This window comes from Myodes glareolus, chromosome 12 (assembly GCF_982192425.1).
Source record: "Myodes glareolus chromosome 12, mMyoGla1.1, whole genome shotgun sequence".
Taxonomy (NCBI): domain Eukaryota; kingdom Metazoa; phylum Chordata; class Mammalia; order Rodentia; family Cricetidae; genus Myodes; species Myodes glareolus.
Genome location: NC_142037.1, coordinates 28,622,513 through 28,640,179, shown reverse-complemented (window position 1 = coordinate 28,640,179; position 17,667 = coordinate 28,622,513). Strand labels below are relative to the sequence as shown.

At 44.1% G+C, this 17,667-nt stretch overlaps 2 protein-coding genes across 2 annotated transcripts; both read right to left on the bottom strand.

Moving 5' to 3' along the window:
* Window positions 1-2,243: 2,243 nt before the first annotated feature.
* Defb130b (defensin beta 130B) lies at window positions 2,244-5,961 on the bottom strand. The gene is made up of 2 exons (XM_048422170.3): window positions 5,776-5,961; window positions 2,244-2,631 (listed from the first exon to the last, which is right to left on the bottom strand). The coding sequence occupies exons 1-2, from the start codon at window positions 5,891-5,893 to the stop codon at window positions 2,450-2,452; spliced, it is 300 nt and encodes a 99-aa protein (XP_048278127.1). The 5' UTR covers window positions 5,894-5,961; the 3' UTR covers window positions 2,244-2,449.
* Window positions 5,962-12,618: 6,657 nt separating this feature from the next.
* Defb108b (defensin beta 108B) lies at window positions 12,619-17,312 on the bottom strand. The gene is made up of 2 exons (XM_048422124.3): window positions 16,675-17,312; window positions 12,619-12,910 (listed from the first exon to the last, which is right to left on the bottom strand). Exons 1-2 carry the CDS (start codon window positions 16,730-16,732, stop codon window positions 12,750-12,752), a joined length of 219 nt encoding a protein of 72 aa, XP_048278081.1. The 5' UTR covers window positions 16,733-17,312; the 3' UTR covers window positions 12,619-12,749.
* Window positions 17,313-17,667: the final 355 nt, after the last annotated feature.

Sequence of the window (17,667 nt, the reverse complement as noted above, 5' to 3'; positions counted from 1 at the left end):
TGTTGTCTAAGTTCTCTGGAATTGTGGTTTGTAGGCTGGCTTTCTTTGTTTTATGTTTAAAAACCACCTATGAGTGAGTACATGTGATAATTGTTTTTCTTTGTCTGAGTTACCTCACTCAAAACAATGTTTTCTAGCTTCATCCATTTTCCTGCAAAATTCAAGCTGTCGTTATTTTTTTCTGCTGTGTAGCACGCCGTTGTATAAATGTACCACATTTTCCGTATCCATTCTTCGATCGAAGGACGTTTAGGTTCTTTCCAGGTTCTGGTTATTACAAAGAAAGCTGCTATGAACATAGTTGAGCACATGTCCTTGTGGCACGATTGAACATCCTTTGGATATATACCCAAAAATGATATTTTGGGTCTTGAGGAAGGTTGTTTCCTAATTTTCTGAGAAATCGCAACACTGACATCCAAAGGGGTTGTACCAGCTTGCATTCCCACCAGCAATGCAGAAGTGTTCCCTTTTCCCCACAACCTCTCTAGCATAAGTTGTCATCAGTGTTTTTGATCTTGGCCATTCTTACAGGTGTAAGATGGAATCTCAGATTTGTTTTGATTTGCATTTCTCTGATGACTAAGGATGTTGAGCATTTCCTTAAGTGTCTTTGAGCCATTTTAGATTCCTCTGTGGAGAGTTCTCTGTTTAGGTCTGTACTCCATTTTTTTTTTATTAGATTATGTGATCTTTTGGTGTCCAATTTCTTGAGTTCTTTGTATATTTTGGAGATCAGACCTCTGCTCAGATGAAACAGGAAGGCCACAGGAGACTCAATACTGAATTAGCTAAAGCTTCCCGAGCCACCGGGGGATCTTTGTGATGAGGGATCAAAACCCAATGCTGATGCTTTCAGCTATTTAATTGAAAACTTTGAATTCCAGTGTGGGAAAGACAATGCCACGAACTAATTCATTTGGATTTTAATGGCGCTGGGCTTTGGCATGTCTTTAGAGAGAGATTTGTTCTTTGAGTTTTGATTTCAGACTTTAGCTTCTCCCTAGATGTTTAGTGGGAGGAGCTGGAGGGTGGCTCAGTGGTTCAGAGGACTTGCTGCTCTTGTATCAAGATGCTGAGTTTGGTTCCCAGCACCTATGTCAGGCAGCTCACAACTGCTTAGGCTCTTCCGGTGGCCATTGTAGTGGGAATTCATAGTGTCTTCTTAATGGTTTTGTTAATAGACTTCATGGGTCTGTCATGATTGTTTTAAACCACCATAGTTTTAAAAGGAGGAGCGCACAATCACCAATAACAGTGGTATGCGTTTATATATTTCACTTTGAATATTTATGATGTATCTGATTTGTTCATAATTGTTTTTTACCTGTGCATCCATTGTTATTATGTGAAGCCATGTGTGTTTATCTTAAGTACTTTATTGTATATAATAGCCTGTAAGATGGTCTGTCATATTTTAAAGTTTCACAGATAAATTACTCTTTATGTTAATAGATGTGTTGTAAGGAAATTCGAAAGCCATTTTCTTCCAGAATCCTGTATGTTTTAGGAGTTTCTTAACCTTTTGAGATAGACACAAAGAAATATAATCTTTGGGGATTTTACGGATTTAGATTCTGTCTCTTGAGGTTGTATTTTGGGGGAGGCAGTAGGGGTTACAGCCTAATTCTCAATGCAGTGTCAGCAAGATCACATGACTGACAGCCTTTTTACCCATAGGCTCCAAGTAGTGGAGCTACTACTCATCAGTAGTGACATTTATATTTATATTTATATTTAGTTTGAGCCAGGGTCAGTCAAATGCTCTCTTTCTGAGCTACATTCTCAGTCCAGAAAAATGCTATCCTTTCAGAGGCAAATGAGAGAAAGTGTTTATTTTCCCGTAAAGACAATCAAACATTGCATACTTCATTTTCATTGTTTTACATGTTTAAAGTTTTATCTTGATTTTTTTTTTCGAGACAAAGTTTCTCTGTTGCTTTGGAGCCTGTTCTGGAACTAGCTCTTGTAGACCAGGCTGACCTCGAACTCACAGAGATCCACCTGCCTCTGCCTCCCGAGTGCTGGGATTAAAGGCGAGTGCCGCCGCCACCACCACCGGGTTTTATCTTGATCTCTTTTATTGGGTGCTCATTTTGCTAAGATATTCTCAAGGTATGAAGTTCTCATACATTTTCTTCTAGCTTATTATTATTATTTAGAAAGGAGAATATTGCTATGATAAATCCCAAATAATTTCTCAAGCCATGTTTTAAAATTATTGAAGTTGGACACTAAGCAGAGATGTTCCAATACATCTTGAGGAAGGGAGGGCATTTCCCCCCCCCCCCCAGCCCCTTTATTGACTTCTAGGAGACTTTGAGAGAGCAGAAAAAAAGGAATCAGGACATTTATTTCCAGGCAAGGGAGGAGGTGAGTGTACTTAAGCCGAAATCTACATAGCTTGTCCATGCTTTCCGAAACTTGACAGCTTGCAGTTTCCTCCCCTCTAAGGAGATTTTCCTCTAGGAATGGGTGTTGGGTAGGGTTCGAACACCCACCATTTCCGACAGCATTTTTTCTCATCATTGCACTCGCCAATGGTGTCATCCGTGGACGTGCATGCTATGTCTTTGCACATGCCTTTCAACAAAATGCATTGCTTTTCCCCAGGGATAACGCCAGCTTTTCCTGCACAGGAAGGAATTGGACAACATCATGAAATCATGTTCAAAGTGTTGAAAGTGTGCAGGAAGCCACAGCCCCAGAAGGTGGTTTTGGAATGGGAGACACAATGTTGTCTACACAGAAAGATCATATGCTTCTACAGAAATAGTGTCCTTTTTTTAGGGAAAGAGGTTAGGGGTTTGGAATTAGATACACCTTGGAGTGAGCAGGCTAACTTGTGGGATTTAGAGATATGGTCCTCATCCTGGGCAATACTTTGTAAGTGCATGGAAGTGTTGACTGTAACCACAATGGAGAAGGTATCTTTGGAACGCTACTGGATTAGCAATGGCTTGTTCAGTTTCCTCTCTAGTGAATCACTCTGAACTGAAGGCATCAATACCTTCCCCCAAGAAGTAGTTTCAACAGCACCCTTATCGGAAGCATATGTCCTTAGCTCAAACTTACTTTGTAGAAAATCAACCCACCCTTCTACCTTCACCTCAGCTCACCCTTCAGAACTGTCTAAGAACACGGTTATTGAGTTACTCAATGGCTTTTTTGTGTACATGCATGGAGAGACTTCTCAGGGATGAGAGTTCCCTTCACCTATATCCACATGTTTTCTTAATTCATTTGGTTGTTGAGGAGAACATAGCTACATGTCAGTGCCCTCAGCTTGTCTTTCCAGCACCACCAATGGTCAGTCATTCTTTCCACTGGTGATGACAACAGGTGTCACAGAAAAGACACACATCTGCTTACGGTCCTTAGTAGAAGCTGACTTAGCAGAAGCTGACTTTTAAAAGTAAAGCACACAAGGGCTTAGGGCACGGAATCCGGGTTGCAGTGTTGATAAGCTGTGGCCCTGGACCTGACTTGCTTCCCCAACAGCTTTGGCCTTCCCCACTTCTCCTGTGTACCCCACTCCGCTGTCACTGCAGACAGACAGACTCCCCTCTCCACTTTCCCTTCTGCCGCCACAGCATCTCCAGGTCTGCGATAAAATGTCCACCCGATGTCAATTATCAGTTGCTGAAGCAAAAATAAATAAACAATGAAAATACAAACAAATCTCATGACGCTGGGAGAGAAAAGTGGTGGGGAATAGAGAAAGAATTGGAGGAGAGGGGGTGGGGGTGGGCTTGATCAAAACACATTGTGGGCGTGCATAAAGCTCCCAAACAATAAGAAGAATACTCACCTGATGTCAATTAACAGCTGCTGGAGCACAAATAAACAAACAATAAAAATACAAACAAATCTCATGACGCTGGGAGAGAAAAGTGGTGGGGAATAGGAAGAATTGGAGGGGGGGGTTGGGGGTTAGGCTTGATCAAAACACATTGTGGACGTGCATAAAGCTCCCAAACAATAAGAAGAATAAAAGGTCACACTGGAAGTTAGATGCTTTGATCTTTTCCTGGGTCTCTGACATCATGGGCTCACAAGAGACCTGATCGTGTGAAGTGCTTGCTTCTACTGAAGAACTGCATGACTCCGGTTTACTCTGTCCTCATGGGACAACCCATGTGGGAAGAGCAAAGGAAAACTGATCTTGAGGGGCCAGGGACCCTCACTTGCAATGCAGGCCTCCGGGTTCCCTGTCGGCTCTGCAGCAGGCTCTCTCTCCCGTCCTCCTAAACAGACTTCCACTATTCTCTTTATTTTATTATGATGAGAATACTTACCATGAGGCCCAACATCCTCATGTCTTTAAGAGCTATGGCCAGGAAGTTTTAGAATTCATCTATAAAATTTACACATCAAATTGTCCAACTGAGTTTTTGATAACTCCTCAGTCTGCTTCCCCTCGCCTCCGGCTTTGATAACTACCGTTGTAGCGTGTGTTCCAAGTTCTAGTATTTTAGGTCCTCGTATTACTGAAACAACACCTCTGGTTTACTCCACATAGCTGAGTGCCCTCTGAGTTCTTTAATGCTGCCACACATGGCAAAGAATCTCCCCAGTCTCCTCACTACTCAGTCATGAGACCTTGAGGCTAACGTCTGGCAGAAATCAGCTGTCATTTTTATGTCCATGTGGATTGGTCGAAAGAACAGCGACCCAGAGGAAGGGAAACTTGGTTCAGCGTTGCGGTCACATGTGAGATCTTTGTGGAAGCATGTTCTTCAAGTGAGCATGGCTTCTGTTATCTAAAGTGACAGACAGGACCACTAAAGTGCTATCCACATTCAAATAATTACCGTCGTATTTTACATCACACGTCCCCGCGAGTCTGTCCGCCTCAGTCAAACTTTCTGATGAGGGCTAAGAAATGAACCGGGAATTGTATCAACTCCTCTCTGAGAGTGCAGCTACTGTGCCAGGTAGATGTGAAGATGTTCCCAAATTAGGCCCAAATCCACAAGAGAGAGGCTTTGGCTGTTCTCTAAATGGATCTCAGAGCTGAGCCAAGGACTCTCTCTCTCAGTGAGAACAGAGAGATGAGGGCATCCTGCTGGCGGTGGGCAGTACCGTTACTACTGCGCAGCCCACTGCCCCTCAGGCATACTCAGCAATCCCCCTTCCTTCCAAAAAGTAGCAGGGAATGAATTTTCTAAGTTCTCACCAGGATCTGCCTGAAACAGCCAGAAGAGACTGGAGTGGTTTTAATTTTGATTCTGATTCTAACATTCAAACGTGTGAATTGCGGGCTGTGAGGTTGTACCAGCCTCTTACATGCTTCCTATAACCTTACAATTAGCATTTTTTACGTCGACGCTTCCTATTATCTTCACCTTTCCCCTAATTCCTCTGTTCCCAAGTTCTCTTATTTGCTTCTAGCGTTTACACCCCCGTCTCCTCAATGGACTCTATATTTCCATCCACTCAGCAATGTGAATTAGTCTTCACACTCCTTTGGAGACTGGGGTGCTGGTGGTAGCCATTTTTTTTTTAAGTCTTTCGACTTAAGTTTTATTTCAAGTAGTTTCTCGGTCTCTGTTTCTCGACTTGGGCTCTCCCCCCCCCCCCCCAGTGGTGGAGTTCTTGGGCTCCTTTTTAATGTTGCTAGGACTCATCTTTCTGAATTTGGACCTCATCAGTTCTGAAGATGCTGGACTTTGGGATCCTCAAGTCCATGTGCTGACGCCTGAGTTATGGGGGAAAAAGCCCCTCAGCAGACATCCTCGGAAGCCCCGATCCTGCCGTCCTTTCCCCGCTTACCTTTGGGCATTATCATCCCAAACAGCAAGAGGACAGCCAGGCAGGAATGGGGTCTCATGGCTAAGTGGCCGGCAGTGAGGAAGGTGGTCAGATGTTGATGCTCAGGGCTTTTATTCATTTCTGGGGGACTGAGGTTCCTTCTGCTCAGTGAAGCTTAACGTGCAAAGAAGAAAACCAGCTTTCGTTGGAATAGTTCCAAACCTTAGAGTTTCTAAATTTGGTGACAAATTAACCTAAGGATAGAAAACCAAGAGGTTAACCTTTTCCTTCTGCTATGTGCTCTCGATTGCACCAGGGGTCAGCACCTGTAGCCAATTCTCTTTTCAGAAAACACAGTTCATGACGATAATTTTTACAAGGCATATAATGTTTGCTACTGTTTGTGGAGGGCAGTGTTGGGTTCAACTACTCGTGCTCGGCATATAATAGTTAAATTAGGATATTTAACAACCGCCTTTCCTCAAACGTGATCAAACACTTGTCCCCTAGTGTTTTGAACTGTTTAATTAACCATTGCATATCCTTTTCTAATAGCCCACTGTGTTCCCTTTGCACTGCCTGTACACTTACAGTGTGAGGTGATCCACTAGAGCATGGCCCACCTACCAGGACCACAACTTTAAAGAAAACAAACTCATCCCTCCCCCAGAAGCCGTCAGCTGTCCACAGCTCCTCAGTTAGGGTGGGGTGCTCACGAACCCCTTCCCACTTTGTGCTAAAATGATGACTGGCGTCATCTTGTGTTGGACTTACGCGGGCACATCACCACTGCCGTGAGTCCATGAGGACAGTTCCTGTCATGGACAGAAGAAGTGGTTTGCCCTGCTCATCTCTGACCTCTGGCTCGTTGAATCTTTCCTTCCTTTCTTCTGCAGTGATTCCTGAGCCTTGGGGTGTGTGTGTGTGTGTGTGTGTGTGTGTGTGTGTGTGTGTCCTTGTGTGTGTCCTATTTGTGGCACTCCACAGTCACTTACTCTCTTCCCTCTGACCAGTTGTGAGTTTCTGTGTTAACCTCCACCACTGCACAAAGAATCTTCTCTAATGAGGTCCACGCTTCTGGGTAGAAAGATGCACATTTTAGAGGACCATATGATACCAGGGTATTTTTGTCAGATAGTTGCATAAGTTTACTCCTGGGGCCCATGAGCTCCTCAACTCTGGGTCCCTGGCCAGATTTGCACACTAGGCATGTGTTTCCTTCTTAGGAAGGGGCTTTAAATCTGAGAAGAACATCATAGAATGTTATTCTTCGTTGTTGTTTTCGGTTTCTCTGTGAGACAGCCTTGACTGTCCTGGAACTCTCTTTGTAGACCAGGCTGGCCTTACACTCACAGAGATCCACCTGCCTCAGACTCCCGAGTGCTGGGCTTAAAACTGTTTGCTACATGTTGTATATGTTCTTGACACGATTGAACCTATGGGTGTGTCTTGCGAAAAAGAAAGAAATAGAAGACACAAAGCTGGGAGTGGCTAAGGAGGACAGGGATAGAGAGGGAGGAGTTAGAGGGAGGAGGCTCTTGGGGGAGGCTGCTGGCTCGTTTCCTGGCCGCCCAGACTCCCAAAATAATCACACAGAAATCCGTATTAATTGCAAAACTGTTTGGCCAATAGCTTATGCTTATTTCTGGCTAACTCTTATACCTTAAATTAACCCATTTCTATTAATCTGTGCATTGCCACAGGGCTATGGCTTACCAGTAAGTAAGGTTCTGGTGTGTCTGAAGCTACATGGCTTCTCTCTGACTCTGCCAACTCTCTCTCTCTCTATCTCTTTCAGCCTGGCTTTACTCTGTTAAGTCATTGGCTGAAAGCAGCTTCTTTATTAACAGATAGCAATAAAACATAGTCACAGCATACATCACCTTCCATACCAGGAGATGGTAGAGAGAGGAAGGGTAGGGAGGAGAGGTGGATCTGGGAGGGGTTAGAGGGAGGAGGGGGAAGGGAGAGGAGGGACATGGAGGATAGGTAAATCTGGGAGGAGTTAGAGGGAGGAGGGGGAAGGGAATTAAGGGATAGGGAAGAGAGGTGGGTCTGGGAGGAGTCAGAGGGAGTAGCAGTGATGGATATGATTAAAATACATCATAGACATATATGACAGTCTCAGAAATTGATACATTAAAATATTGCAAACTGTATAGTATTAGAGCTTTTTCCCCACACTGGTATTGTCTCGGCCCCATTCTCCACTTCCTCTCTTCTCGCCATCGCCTGCTCCGGGTGAACTCCAGGGCTGGCTGTCTCCTCTCTTCTCATATATCATCAGCTCCTTTAAGCTTCCACTAACGAGTGAGAGCTCACTGGATTTGCATTTCTGTGCCTGGTTGATGTCACTTCATACATTTCCTATTCTACCAATGCTGTCACAGATGAACATGATGTTCAGACATCTTCCAAAACTTCATGAGAGAAGAGCTCACTAGAGAGTCACCAGTTTGGGGTAGCGTCTACGTTACGGAGAGAATAATGCAGACTGGAATAACGTGGTGCTTGTCTTCCTGTGGCTGGTTTCACAGAACATCATTAATCTCCAGTTCTGCCCACATTCCTGACCATGGTAGAGTTTTGTCCCTTTTAAATGATGGGACACTATTTTATTGTGCTCGTGATCTGGATATCACATTTTCTTCATCCCTCCAAAGACGGGTAGTTAGGTGTGTTCTGTTGCTCTGCTAACATGGATCATGTCGCAGTGAACATCTGAGTGCAGATAGATGGTTCTTGGAAATACGGTTGCATTTCTGTCTAGTTGCACTACTGCTGGGCCCTGTGGTTCTGTTTGGAACTCTGAGCAGCCTCCACTCAGCTCTGTTTCTCGGCTGTACTGATTTCTATCCACATTGGCATTGTGTGAGTCATGTCCCCTCACAATCTCCTTGGCTTTTGTGAGTTTTTTCCTTTTGGTAATAGCCATCCCAACTGGGCTGAGAGGACACCTTATTATGAACACAATTTGCATTTTCTGGACACTTACATTTTTCATATACTTCTTGACTATTCGTGTGCTCTCTTTTGAGAAAGGGCTATTCAGATAACTTTTCCTCTTTTAAAAAAATCAGATTTTCTTGCTGCATATTGAGTTCCTGATATATTCTGAATATCACTTCCTCATCAGATAAATGGTGTGCAAACATTTTTTCCCATTCAGCAGTTTGTCCTTTGATGCTGCTGATTGTTTCCTTTGAGGCAAAGATGCTTTTTAGCCTGATTATTATTCTGTTTGTATAGTTTCTCTTTTTGCCTTTGCTTTTGGGGTGTGAGTCAACAACAGAAACAAACACAACAACAACAAAACCCTGCTGTCTACTCAACTTGTTAAATTCTCCACCATTATCGTCTAGTAGCTTTTTGTTTCTGAGCTAACATTTAGCTTGTTGGCCCATTTTCAGTAAGGGATGGAGGTCACTTCTGACCTTGTGTGTCATGGCTCCCTGGACCACTCTGTCAAAGATTTTCTTTGTTCCACCGCATGTTTTTGTCCACGTTATTGAGAATCAGTTGCCTTCATATCTGTGAGATGTTCCCGAACACTGTATGCTATTCCCTGCATATCTGTTTCTTTGGAGATACCACGATGCTTATTTATCCTTTGGTGATAACATGTCCTGGCTCTTGGGGTTCGCCATGTTTGGAGACTTAGATTTGCTGTATCCTAAGAGACGACAAGGCACCCTGCCCTGTGACAAGTCCAAGGCCCTCCCTACTACATCCAATTTGAGCAAAGTATACATCAAAAGAGAATAGGATCCCAAAAAGCCACTACATGCATAGTAGAGACAAATCCCAGGGTCATTATCAGTGGCCCCTCAGTCTGTCCCAACTGTCAACACATTCAGAGGAACAGTTTGATCTCATGCCCATTCACTTCCAGTCCAGTTGGAGTTGCTGAGCTCCCATTAGCTCAGGCACATTGTCTCAGTGGGTGAACCCCTCATGGCCTTGACCTTCTTGCTCATATTCTCACTCCTTCCACTCTTCAACTGGACCTTGGGAGCTCAGTCCAGTGCTCTGATGTGGTTCTCTGCCTCTGTTTCCATCTGTTGTTGGACAAAGTTTCTATGGTGATATTTAAGATAATCATCAGTCTGACTACAGGACTGGGGTCATCCTGTGGATTCCTGGGAATTTTTCTAGAGCCAGGTTTCTTGCTAACCCCATAATGGCTCAAAATATCTCTTTCCTTTCTCTCATATCTGTCCTTCCTCCATCTCAAATATCCCATTCTATCAAGTTCTCCTCAACCCTCCCCTTCTCCCTTCCTTCTACTCCCCTCTCACCCCCAGGCTCCCAGTTTTGTCAGGTGATCTTGTCTGTTTCCAATACCCAGGTGAGTCTATAAAGGTTTTTCTTTGGGTTTATCTTATTACTTAGCTTCTTTAGGATCATGAATTATTGGCTCAATGTCCTTTGTTTATGGCTAGTATGTTGCAAAAGGAGTGGCGGGCTGCACTCTAGTTTACACCCGAAATAATTACATGGAAACTGTATTCATTTAAACACTGCTTGGCCCATTGGTTCTAGCCTCTTATTGGCTAACTCTCACATCTTGACTAACCCATATCTAATAATCTGTATGTCACCACGAGGTCGTGGCTTACCGGCATGAGTCTAGCCAGCATCTGTCTCAGGAAGGGGAATCATGGCATCTGCCTCATTGCCTTCTTCCCAGCATTCTGTTCTGTCTACTCTACCTATCTAAGCTGCTGTCCTATCAAAGGCCAAGGCAGTTTCTTTATTAACCAATGAAAGTAACACATAGACAGAAAGTCCATCTACTCCACATACCATATTCATTTTTGGGGGGTCTGGGTTACCTCACTCAGGATAGTGTTTTCTAATTCCATCTATTTGCATGCAAAATTCAAGATGTCATTGATTTTTACCGCTGAGTTTTACTCTAATGTGTAAATGTGCCCCACTTTCTTTATCCATTTTTCCATTGAAGGGCATCTAGGTTTGCTTCCAGGTTCCGGTTATTACAAATAATGCTGCTATGAACATAGTTGAACAAATGCTTTTGCAGTATGATTGAGCACCTTTTCAGTATATTCTCAAGAGTGGTATTGCTGGATCCTGAGGTAGGTTGATTCCCAATTTTCTGAGAAACCTAAAGAACTCAAGAAATTAGACATTAAAATTCTAAATAACACAATTAAAAAATGCTGCACTGAACTAAACAGAGAATTCTCAACAGAAGAATTTCAAATGGTCAAAAGATACTTAAGGACTTGTTCAACTTCTTTAGCTATCAGGAAAATGCAAATTAAAACAACTCTGAGATACCATCTTACACCTGTCAGAATGGCTAAGGTCAAAAACACCAATGATAGCGTATGCTGGAGAGGATGTGGAGCAAGGGGAACACTCATCCATTGCTGGTGGGAATGCAAACTTGTGCAACCACTTTGGAAATCAGTATGGCAGTTTCTCAGAAAATTAGGAATCAACCTTTAACTATCTTGAATCTACACTCACTCAACAAGCAGGGTTTGCAGCTTCATGTCCCAAAGAAAACCCTAACAATGAGATCTTGGTTCTACAGCTGTGCCTGGGTCACACAATATGGAGATGTATGGAAGCCACTCAGTGTACCGCATGAACACACCATCTAGTCTGACAAGGAGAAACCGCGGTAAGAATCAAAGTGACTACCCATTTAACCTTAATTTGGGGAGCTGGTCTTGGCTTACGCAGCTGGAGCAGAAGCAACCACAAATGTCCTGCGGCACGTGAGATGGGGGCCAAGGATGAATGGATCACGGAGTGTGAGCCAAGCTCAACTTGGGATTGCTGGGTTTAAAGACAAAAAGGAGGAGCCGTGACTGGTATGCCACCATTGCTGAGGTAAAAATGGAGGAAGGACCAGTGAAGCTCCCAGAAAGCACCCAGATCGTGGTTCTGGCCCACTGTAGTCCACACTAAGCATCCCGCCCACAGAACTGACAGGTAAGAGATCTGCATTCCCCAGTGTGCAGCACACCAATGAGTGTTTTCTAAGGTGGAGAGAGCGGTGAGCTGGGGAACACAGTGTTTGAAAGAGGTGCTGAAGCAAATGTGTTTAATTCTGTGCATTCTCCTCATGTCCGAGTCATTCCTAGTGATGTCCGACTGGCTGGGGAAAGATTTTCTGCTTTGTGGATTCCCTTTACAGGGAGCGAGAACCTGCAAGTTTCCGTGAGAGGGAGGGCATTTTTCCTAAGGGAGAAGGGACTCAGATAGAGGGTAAAGAAGGGTTGGTTGAGATGCTGAACAAAGGCAGTGGATGTGAGCCTGGTTTCCGCACTCCGCAGGGAACACTGAGAACCAGGAGTTCACCTAGGCCAGGATGTGACACACTGAGAACCCAACCACAGTCAAACATGAGGTAGAACACAAACTTTAATATTTTATTTCTCTTTATTTGTATGGGCGTTTTGCTTGCATGGACATCTGTGCACCACATCCATGCAGTGCCCACACAGTCTAGAGGAGCGCATCAGATCCTCTGCAACTGGAGTTGCAGGTAAATGCCACGCAAGTGCCGGGAACTGAACCCAGGTCTTCTAGGAGGGCAGCCAGTGCTCTTAACTACTGAGTTATTTCTCCAGTCCCAGAACACACACTTTAAAAAGCAGCCGTCTCAGGAAGAGATGGCTTAGCGGTTAAGAGCACTGGCTGCTCTTTCAGAGGACCAAGGTTCAACTCCCAGCACCCATATGACAGTTCACGATCGTCTGTAACTCCAGTTCCAGGGAATTCAACACCATCTTTGGCCCACACCTGCCCCAGGCACACATGTGGTGCACAAACAGACATACAGCCCAAATACCCGCACACATAAAATAATAACTTAAAAACACAGCCTTCTCTCCGCTATTTTGCTTTATTACTTATTGAGGAATGAACAAGAACCTATTCAAAAACACAGAAGAGAGAAAGAGAGGAGAGAGAGAAGCGGGGATAAAACACGCTGTGAGGGATCCGAGCGAAAGGCTTCAGCTCTTGGGTGTGACGTTCTCAACTCCGGGTTGATTCCCCATGGGCAGGCAGCACGGTCGTTTATTTAAACACCTCCCAACGTAGACTTCCGTTTCAAGGCAATATGATTGGCAAACACCATTTGGGCGTTCACAGATTTCCTTGAACTTGCCCCTGACTGCATACAGAAGAGGGTTATTGTAACTATTTACTCGACTTGATGAATTTTTACTTAGTCTACAGACTGGGTAGGGGTCACATCTGGAAATGACTTTGTATGTATGTTCATTGTTATTTGATTTCTTACACCAACACTTAAAACCCCGATGTCACAAAAACATTTGGAAATTTCTCCTTGAGAAATCTGGCAATATTGGGTATATCTAAGTAACAAAGGCTGAGACTGAGTAGTGTTCTCTGCTTCAAGAGTTCTAGGCATGCACACAGCTCTTTCTTCTTTCTCTTTCCTGTCTTCTAACAACAACAGCAAGAAAGTTTTTAATACCCTTTCTTCACCACTTATTCTTCTAGGTTGTTGGATAACACTCTAGACATTATATGCCATTTATCCATTATTTATCTAACTATGTATCAATGTATTTATGTGTCTACCTTTATCTACCTATATATGTATCTACCTATCTACTTATGCATCCATGTATCAATGTATCTATGTACGTATGTACCTACGTACGTATCTATCTATCTATCTATCTCCCATATTTACATATTTGTCTGTCAGAATTAAAACTAAAATACTGACCTTAAAGAAAATATATCTCAAGGACATTGCTAGAGAGATGATACTCTTCTGGGGAAGGGGGCCACATGTCTATGCCTCTCATGGACGCACGTGTTCTCACTGATATCTGTGGCACCTTGGTGCTGCATCATTCATTCCTTCCTCTCTGACGCTGGTTGTGGCTACAGTTCTGCTTTAGAAATCATCGCATTGAGAGCAAATCATTCAGCTTCTTAAGAGGTAGACAGATTTACTTGTTTGAAACACTGAATAGTATTTGCTTTGTGGTCTGTGATCGGACTGCTGCAGAGGTGGGTCACATGCACATGTATGCTGTCAGAAGTGGCTTTATTCTGAGCAACAAAACCCATGTTTTCTTTGACAATTTCCTAACTTTTTCATTGAGCATCAAAGCATTTTTTCCTTTAAGGCTAATGCTTTATTTTTCTTCATTCTATACCAGCAAACATTTTATTTTTTTTTATTCCTTGATAATTTTGTACATACATACAATGTGTTTTATCAAGCACACTCCTAGCTCCTCTCTTAATTTGACCAACACCAATTCTTGAATCCCTTCTAATCAGTATGGGCTATTAAATTGAAGTGAGCTGACATCCAAATGCCTTAAATTGATTTAACTTTTTGTGGCTTATAGAGAAAATTACTTAATGAATGTGAAGATCAAGCATGCAAGCAGTAACCCATTTTTATTTAGAATGTATACTGGGAAATAATTTTAAGGGTATAGTTTGGTTTGGTTTGATTTTAAGCCAATGATCCTTTTAAGTATTGAGTGCCAGGTAGAAGCCATTTGAAATCTGAACTGATTGGTTTCTGGGTTTTGCATCTCTTCATTAGCCAATTGCTGTAATTACAGGTTCCCTTTCTATTAGGCTGTCCCGTGGTAGCAAGAAGATTCACTTTAGCTTCGAAGAGGAACCCCAGGGAGGTCGACCACTGTGCCAAATCACCCAGTGTCTCTCCATCTCACTACCTCTTGCTTCTTACCATGGCTGTGTCCTCAGCTGACCTCGCTGTGTGGTGATGAATTGCTCAAGGGCTGGAATCTCAGAGCACCCTAGAGCCAGGCTCAAGTCTTGGCTTACAGAGGGACCTCAGGAAATGGCCGTGGACCAATGGCTTGAGCTGCGGTTACTTCCAGTCTGGGGCAAACAGGTGAGGGAATTTGCTGTCACCCTCAGTTCACATGTGTTTTGCTGTTTAGTTGTGCAGCTGAGAAATTACAAAATTTCATATGTGACATGTCATGCGGACTCATAAGAATTGAAGGAAAACTTGGTTTTACTTTTGTAGAACGACTTCTTTGCTGATAAACCTTGTCCATTTCATAGTGCGGACCCCTGTCATTTCTACGTACTCGGAATGCAAGCAAAATCTAGACTCAGAGCAAATCCACCGATCGTCCTGCCAAAGCACCGGTCGAGGGGGAGACGGGACTGAGGGAAAGGAGTAGATCATCTAGTGACCTGGTATTGGAGGTGATAAGGACAGAGCTGCAACTTACGTCCCCAATCTGTTTCCCTCTCTGCTTTCTCTCTCTTCCTCTCTCCTAATCTTACCTCCCAAAGCTCAACTGGACTGCAAATGTGTGCCTGAGGACTGTGGAGAGGACCCACCCTTCCTACGGCTCCTTTAACATTGTCCCTAATTCTGTTTCAGTGACAAGAAATGGCCTTTCCTCTGTTCATTTTCTGACATCACATGTCCTCTCTTTTGTCTGAATGGCAATGAGAACACGAATAAGGAGGGAGTGGGGGCATAACTCAGCTACTAGAGTACTTGCCTAGCCCTTGTGAGGGTTTGATCCCCAGCGCCACTGGCACGTGGTAGTGCATGCCTGGAATTCCAGCACATGGGAGGTGGACGCAGGAGGGTCAGAAACTCAAAGTCACCCCTGATTGCGTAGCCAACCAGTTCAAGGGCTATGAGAACCCCTGCCACATTCTTAAAAGCAAACCAGACCAAACCAAAATGGATAAACCCGCAAACAAACACAGAAAAATCAGAATAGGTATTCCAAATTTCAAGGTGGTTTTTTTTTTTAAATCAAAAGATTTTTGAGATAGACTCTCGTGTAGCAACCAGAGTTGAGTAGTGAGCGTATGGCTTTCTGAGAACCAAGGGTCGTCACATGACTTTGGTCTCTGTGGACTTGCAGTCTGGCAGGGAGTCGGTGCCTGGTAAATATCTATAGTGCTAAATTGCTTCTTGATCTCCATTTTCTTCCCACTTCCATCTTCCCCTTTTCCATTTTGCATTTCCTGAACCAGAGTTGGACTTGCGCTGTAAGCCATCCCTCCCTCCCCCAGCATGAAGCACTGTGAACTGGCTAGCAGTCAGCAGTCTTTAATTGCACGTACTTAGAGAAGAAATGTGGTTTATCAAGATAATCATACCTTCCATGACATTTTCTCCTGGACATTTTTAGTATGTCTTTGCCCATATAACGCACGCAGGCAAAGTGAGATGAAAGACCACTTTCTGCCTCTACCCCACCCATCCCTGGAGGTCCAGCAGGCACCAGAGATGATGAGAATGAATTCCCTTCTGCCGTAAAGCAACATGTCACTTATTGTCTCTTGGCTTTACAATTTTGGGAATTCTGGGATATTTCTTGATTTTTTTTTCGTGGCCAGGTTAGAGTCAGGAGCCTACACAAAATGCAAAATGCCACTTATTATGGTTCATGTTGAAGGCCAGACATGCACTGGAGTAGGGATTTTGTAGCCTGGAGTAAGGATTTTGTAGCCCGCAGAAATCCTTGCAAGGTCACGACTCCCACCTCCCTGGGCCTACAGAACTCTTAGGAGGTCTGTGGCTCAGATCAGTAACTTTTCTGAAGTAAACAGAGCTCTGAAGATAAAGGTTTACTAGAATTGTTCCAGTGTTTTAGTTACCCAGATCTAGAAACTGCTAGTAACTTTGTCCAGCTAAACTCACACTTACAACAGAGTAAAGGAGTTACAAGCACTTGGAACACCCTCGGCTTCCTTTTCTCTAACCACAGTTGCAGAGGAAAATGGATGAGTCCCCTGACTACAGGTCTCGCCACCAGGGGGTCTTCTGGATTTCTTGTGAGAACGCCCTCTGGGCCTCAGGTGACAGTGACTAGCCTTGGAGCACTGTTTTCCCATAACCTCCTCTTACCTGAGCCCCTGCCGAGTTTATTTCATTACCTGGTAGAACTTGAGTTGTGAGGAAGACAGTGGTAAAGCAGAAGACAGCGATCTTCATGGTGGAGGACGAAAGCCTGGCCTTGCTTCCGGGAAGCAGTGAGGACTTCTACCTGTGGCTTGATGACATCGGTGGGATGTCTTGGTCTGGACAAAGAGTGTCCCTCTGTCCTCATTAGGGATGTTCATGGATGGCGGAGTTCTGTGGAGAGCTCTCCATGGGAAGACTGAAGAGTCCTTGTTTTGTTGGTCACTGGACACATCGAGGATGTGGTTGCATTCCCAGTTTTGATCAGAAAACCTTGCTAAATAGGAACATGGTCTCCAAGCAGTTTGGCTACGGATGAAAGTGTGTGATCACGCAGCCATCTCTACTAAGTTACAGTGAGTTAGGCTCTGCTAGGTGCCCGCTGGCTTATTGAGGGACTAGATATTTTCACCAGCGACGACTATTTCCCAGAATTATTAGATTTGCTAATAATTAATCACACACCTTGTGTGTGATTCTTGGTTTGAGCTTCCCCAGTGCTTTGCTCGTCCTGGACAGCTTACCCTATTGCATGGTGATTGGCTTCCAACCCAGTGCTGTGAACGGTTTGCTTTGAGGGAGGCATTGAATGAAGACATTGAATGACGTGGTCATTTACTCTCAAGGCTTTTGTCGTCAATGGAACGACTCGGGGTGGTGCATGCTACTGTGGGGGAGGGAGAGCAGGGGACTGGGTTTGAGTTCAAAGTCTCTGGACCAGCTAGTGTCTTGAGATGTGGGCCTAGGCAGGAAAAAAAAAATGCCTTCTTTAAACACTAACAACCCTTCCTAGCTCCTGAGCACTTGATTCTGCATCAGCCGAGTCCCAGTCAGAGCTGAACACAACGCTGATCTAGAGGGCTGCTGTAAAGGGCACTCAGCCCCATTCCAAGAGGTTTTATCATTTCTAAAATTGAGCAGGAATTCCAGAGGCCAGTGAGATGGCTCAGTACAGACATGCAGAAGGA

Bases quoted from the DNA above. Each gene is read 5' to 3' on its own strand.
- Defb130b (XM_048422170.3), bottom strand. From the start codon at position 5,893: ATGAATAAAAGCCCTGAGCATCAACATCTGACCACCTTCCTCACTGCC. The intron at 2,632-5,775 runs GTAAGCGGGGAA...CTTCCTGTGCAG, and splicing joins TGGGATGATAATGCCCAAAG to GAAAAGCTGGCGTTATCCCT.
- Defb108b (XM_048422124.3), bottom strand. From the start codon at position 16,732: ATGAAGATCGCTGTCTTCTGCTTTACCACTGTCTTCCTCACAACTCAA. The intron at 12,911-16,674 runs GTAATGAAATAA...TTCTGTATGCAG, and splicing joins CACAACTCAAGTTCTACCAG to TCAGGGGCAAGTTCAAGGAA.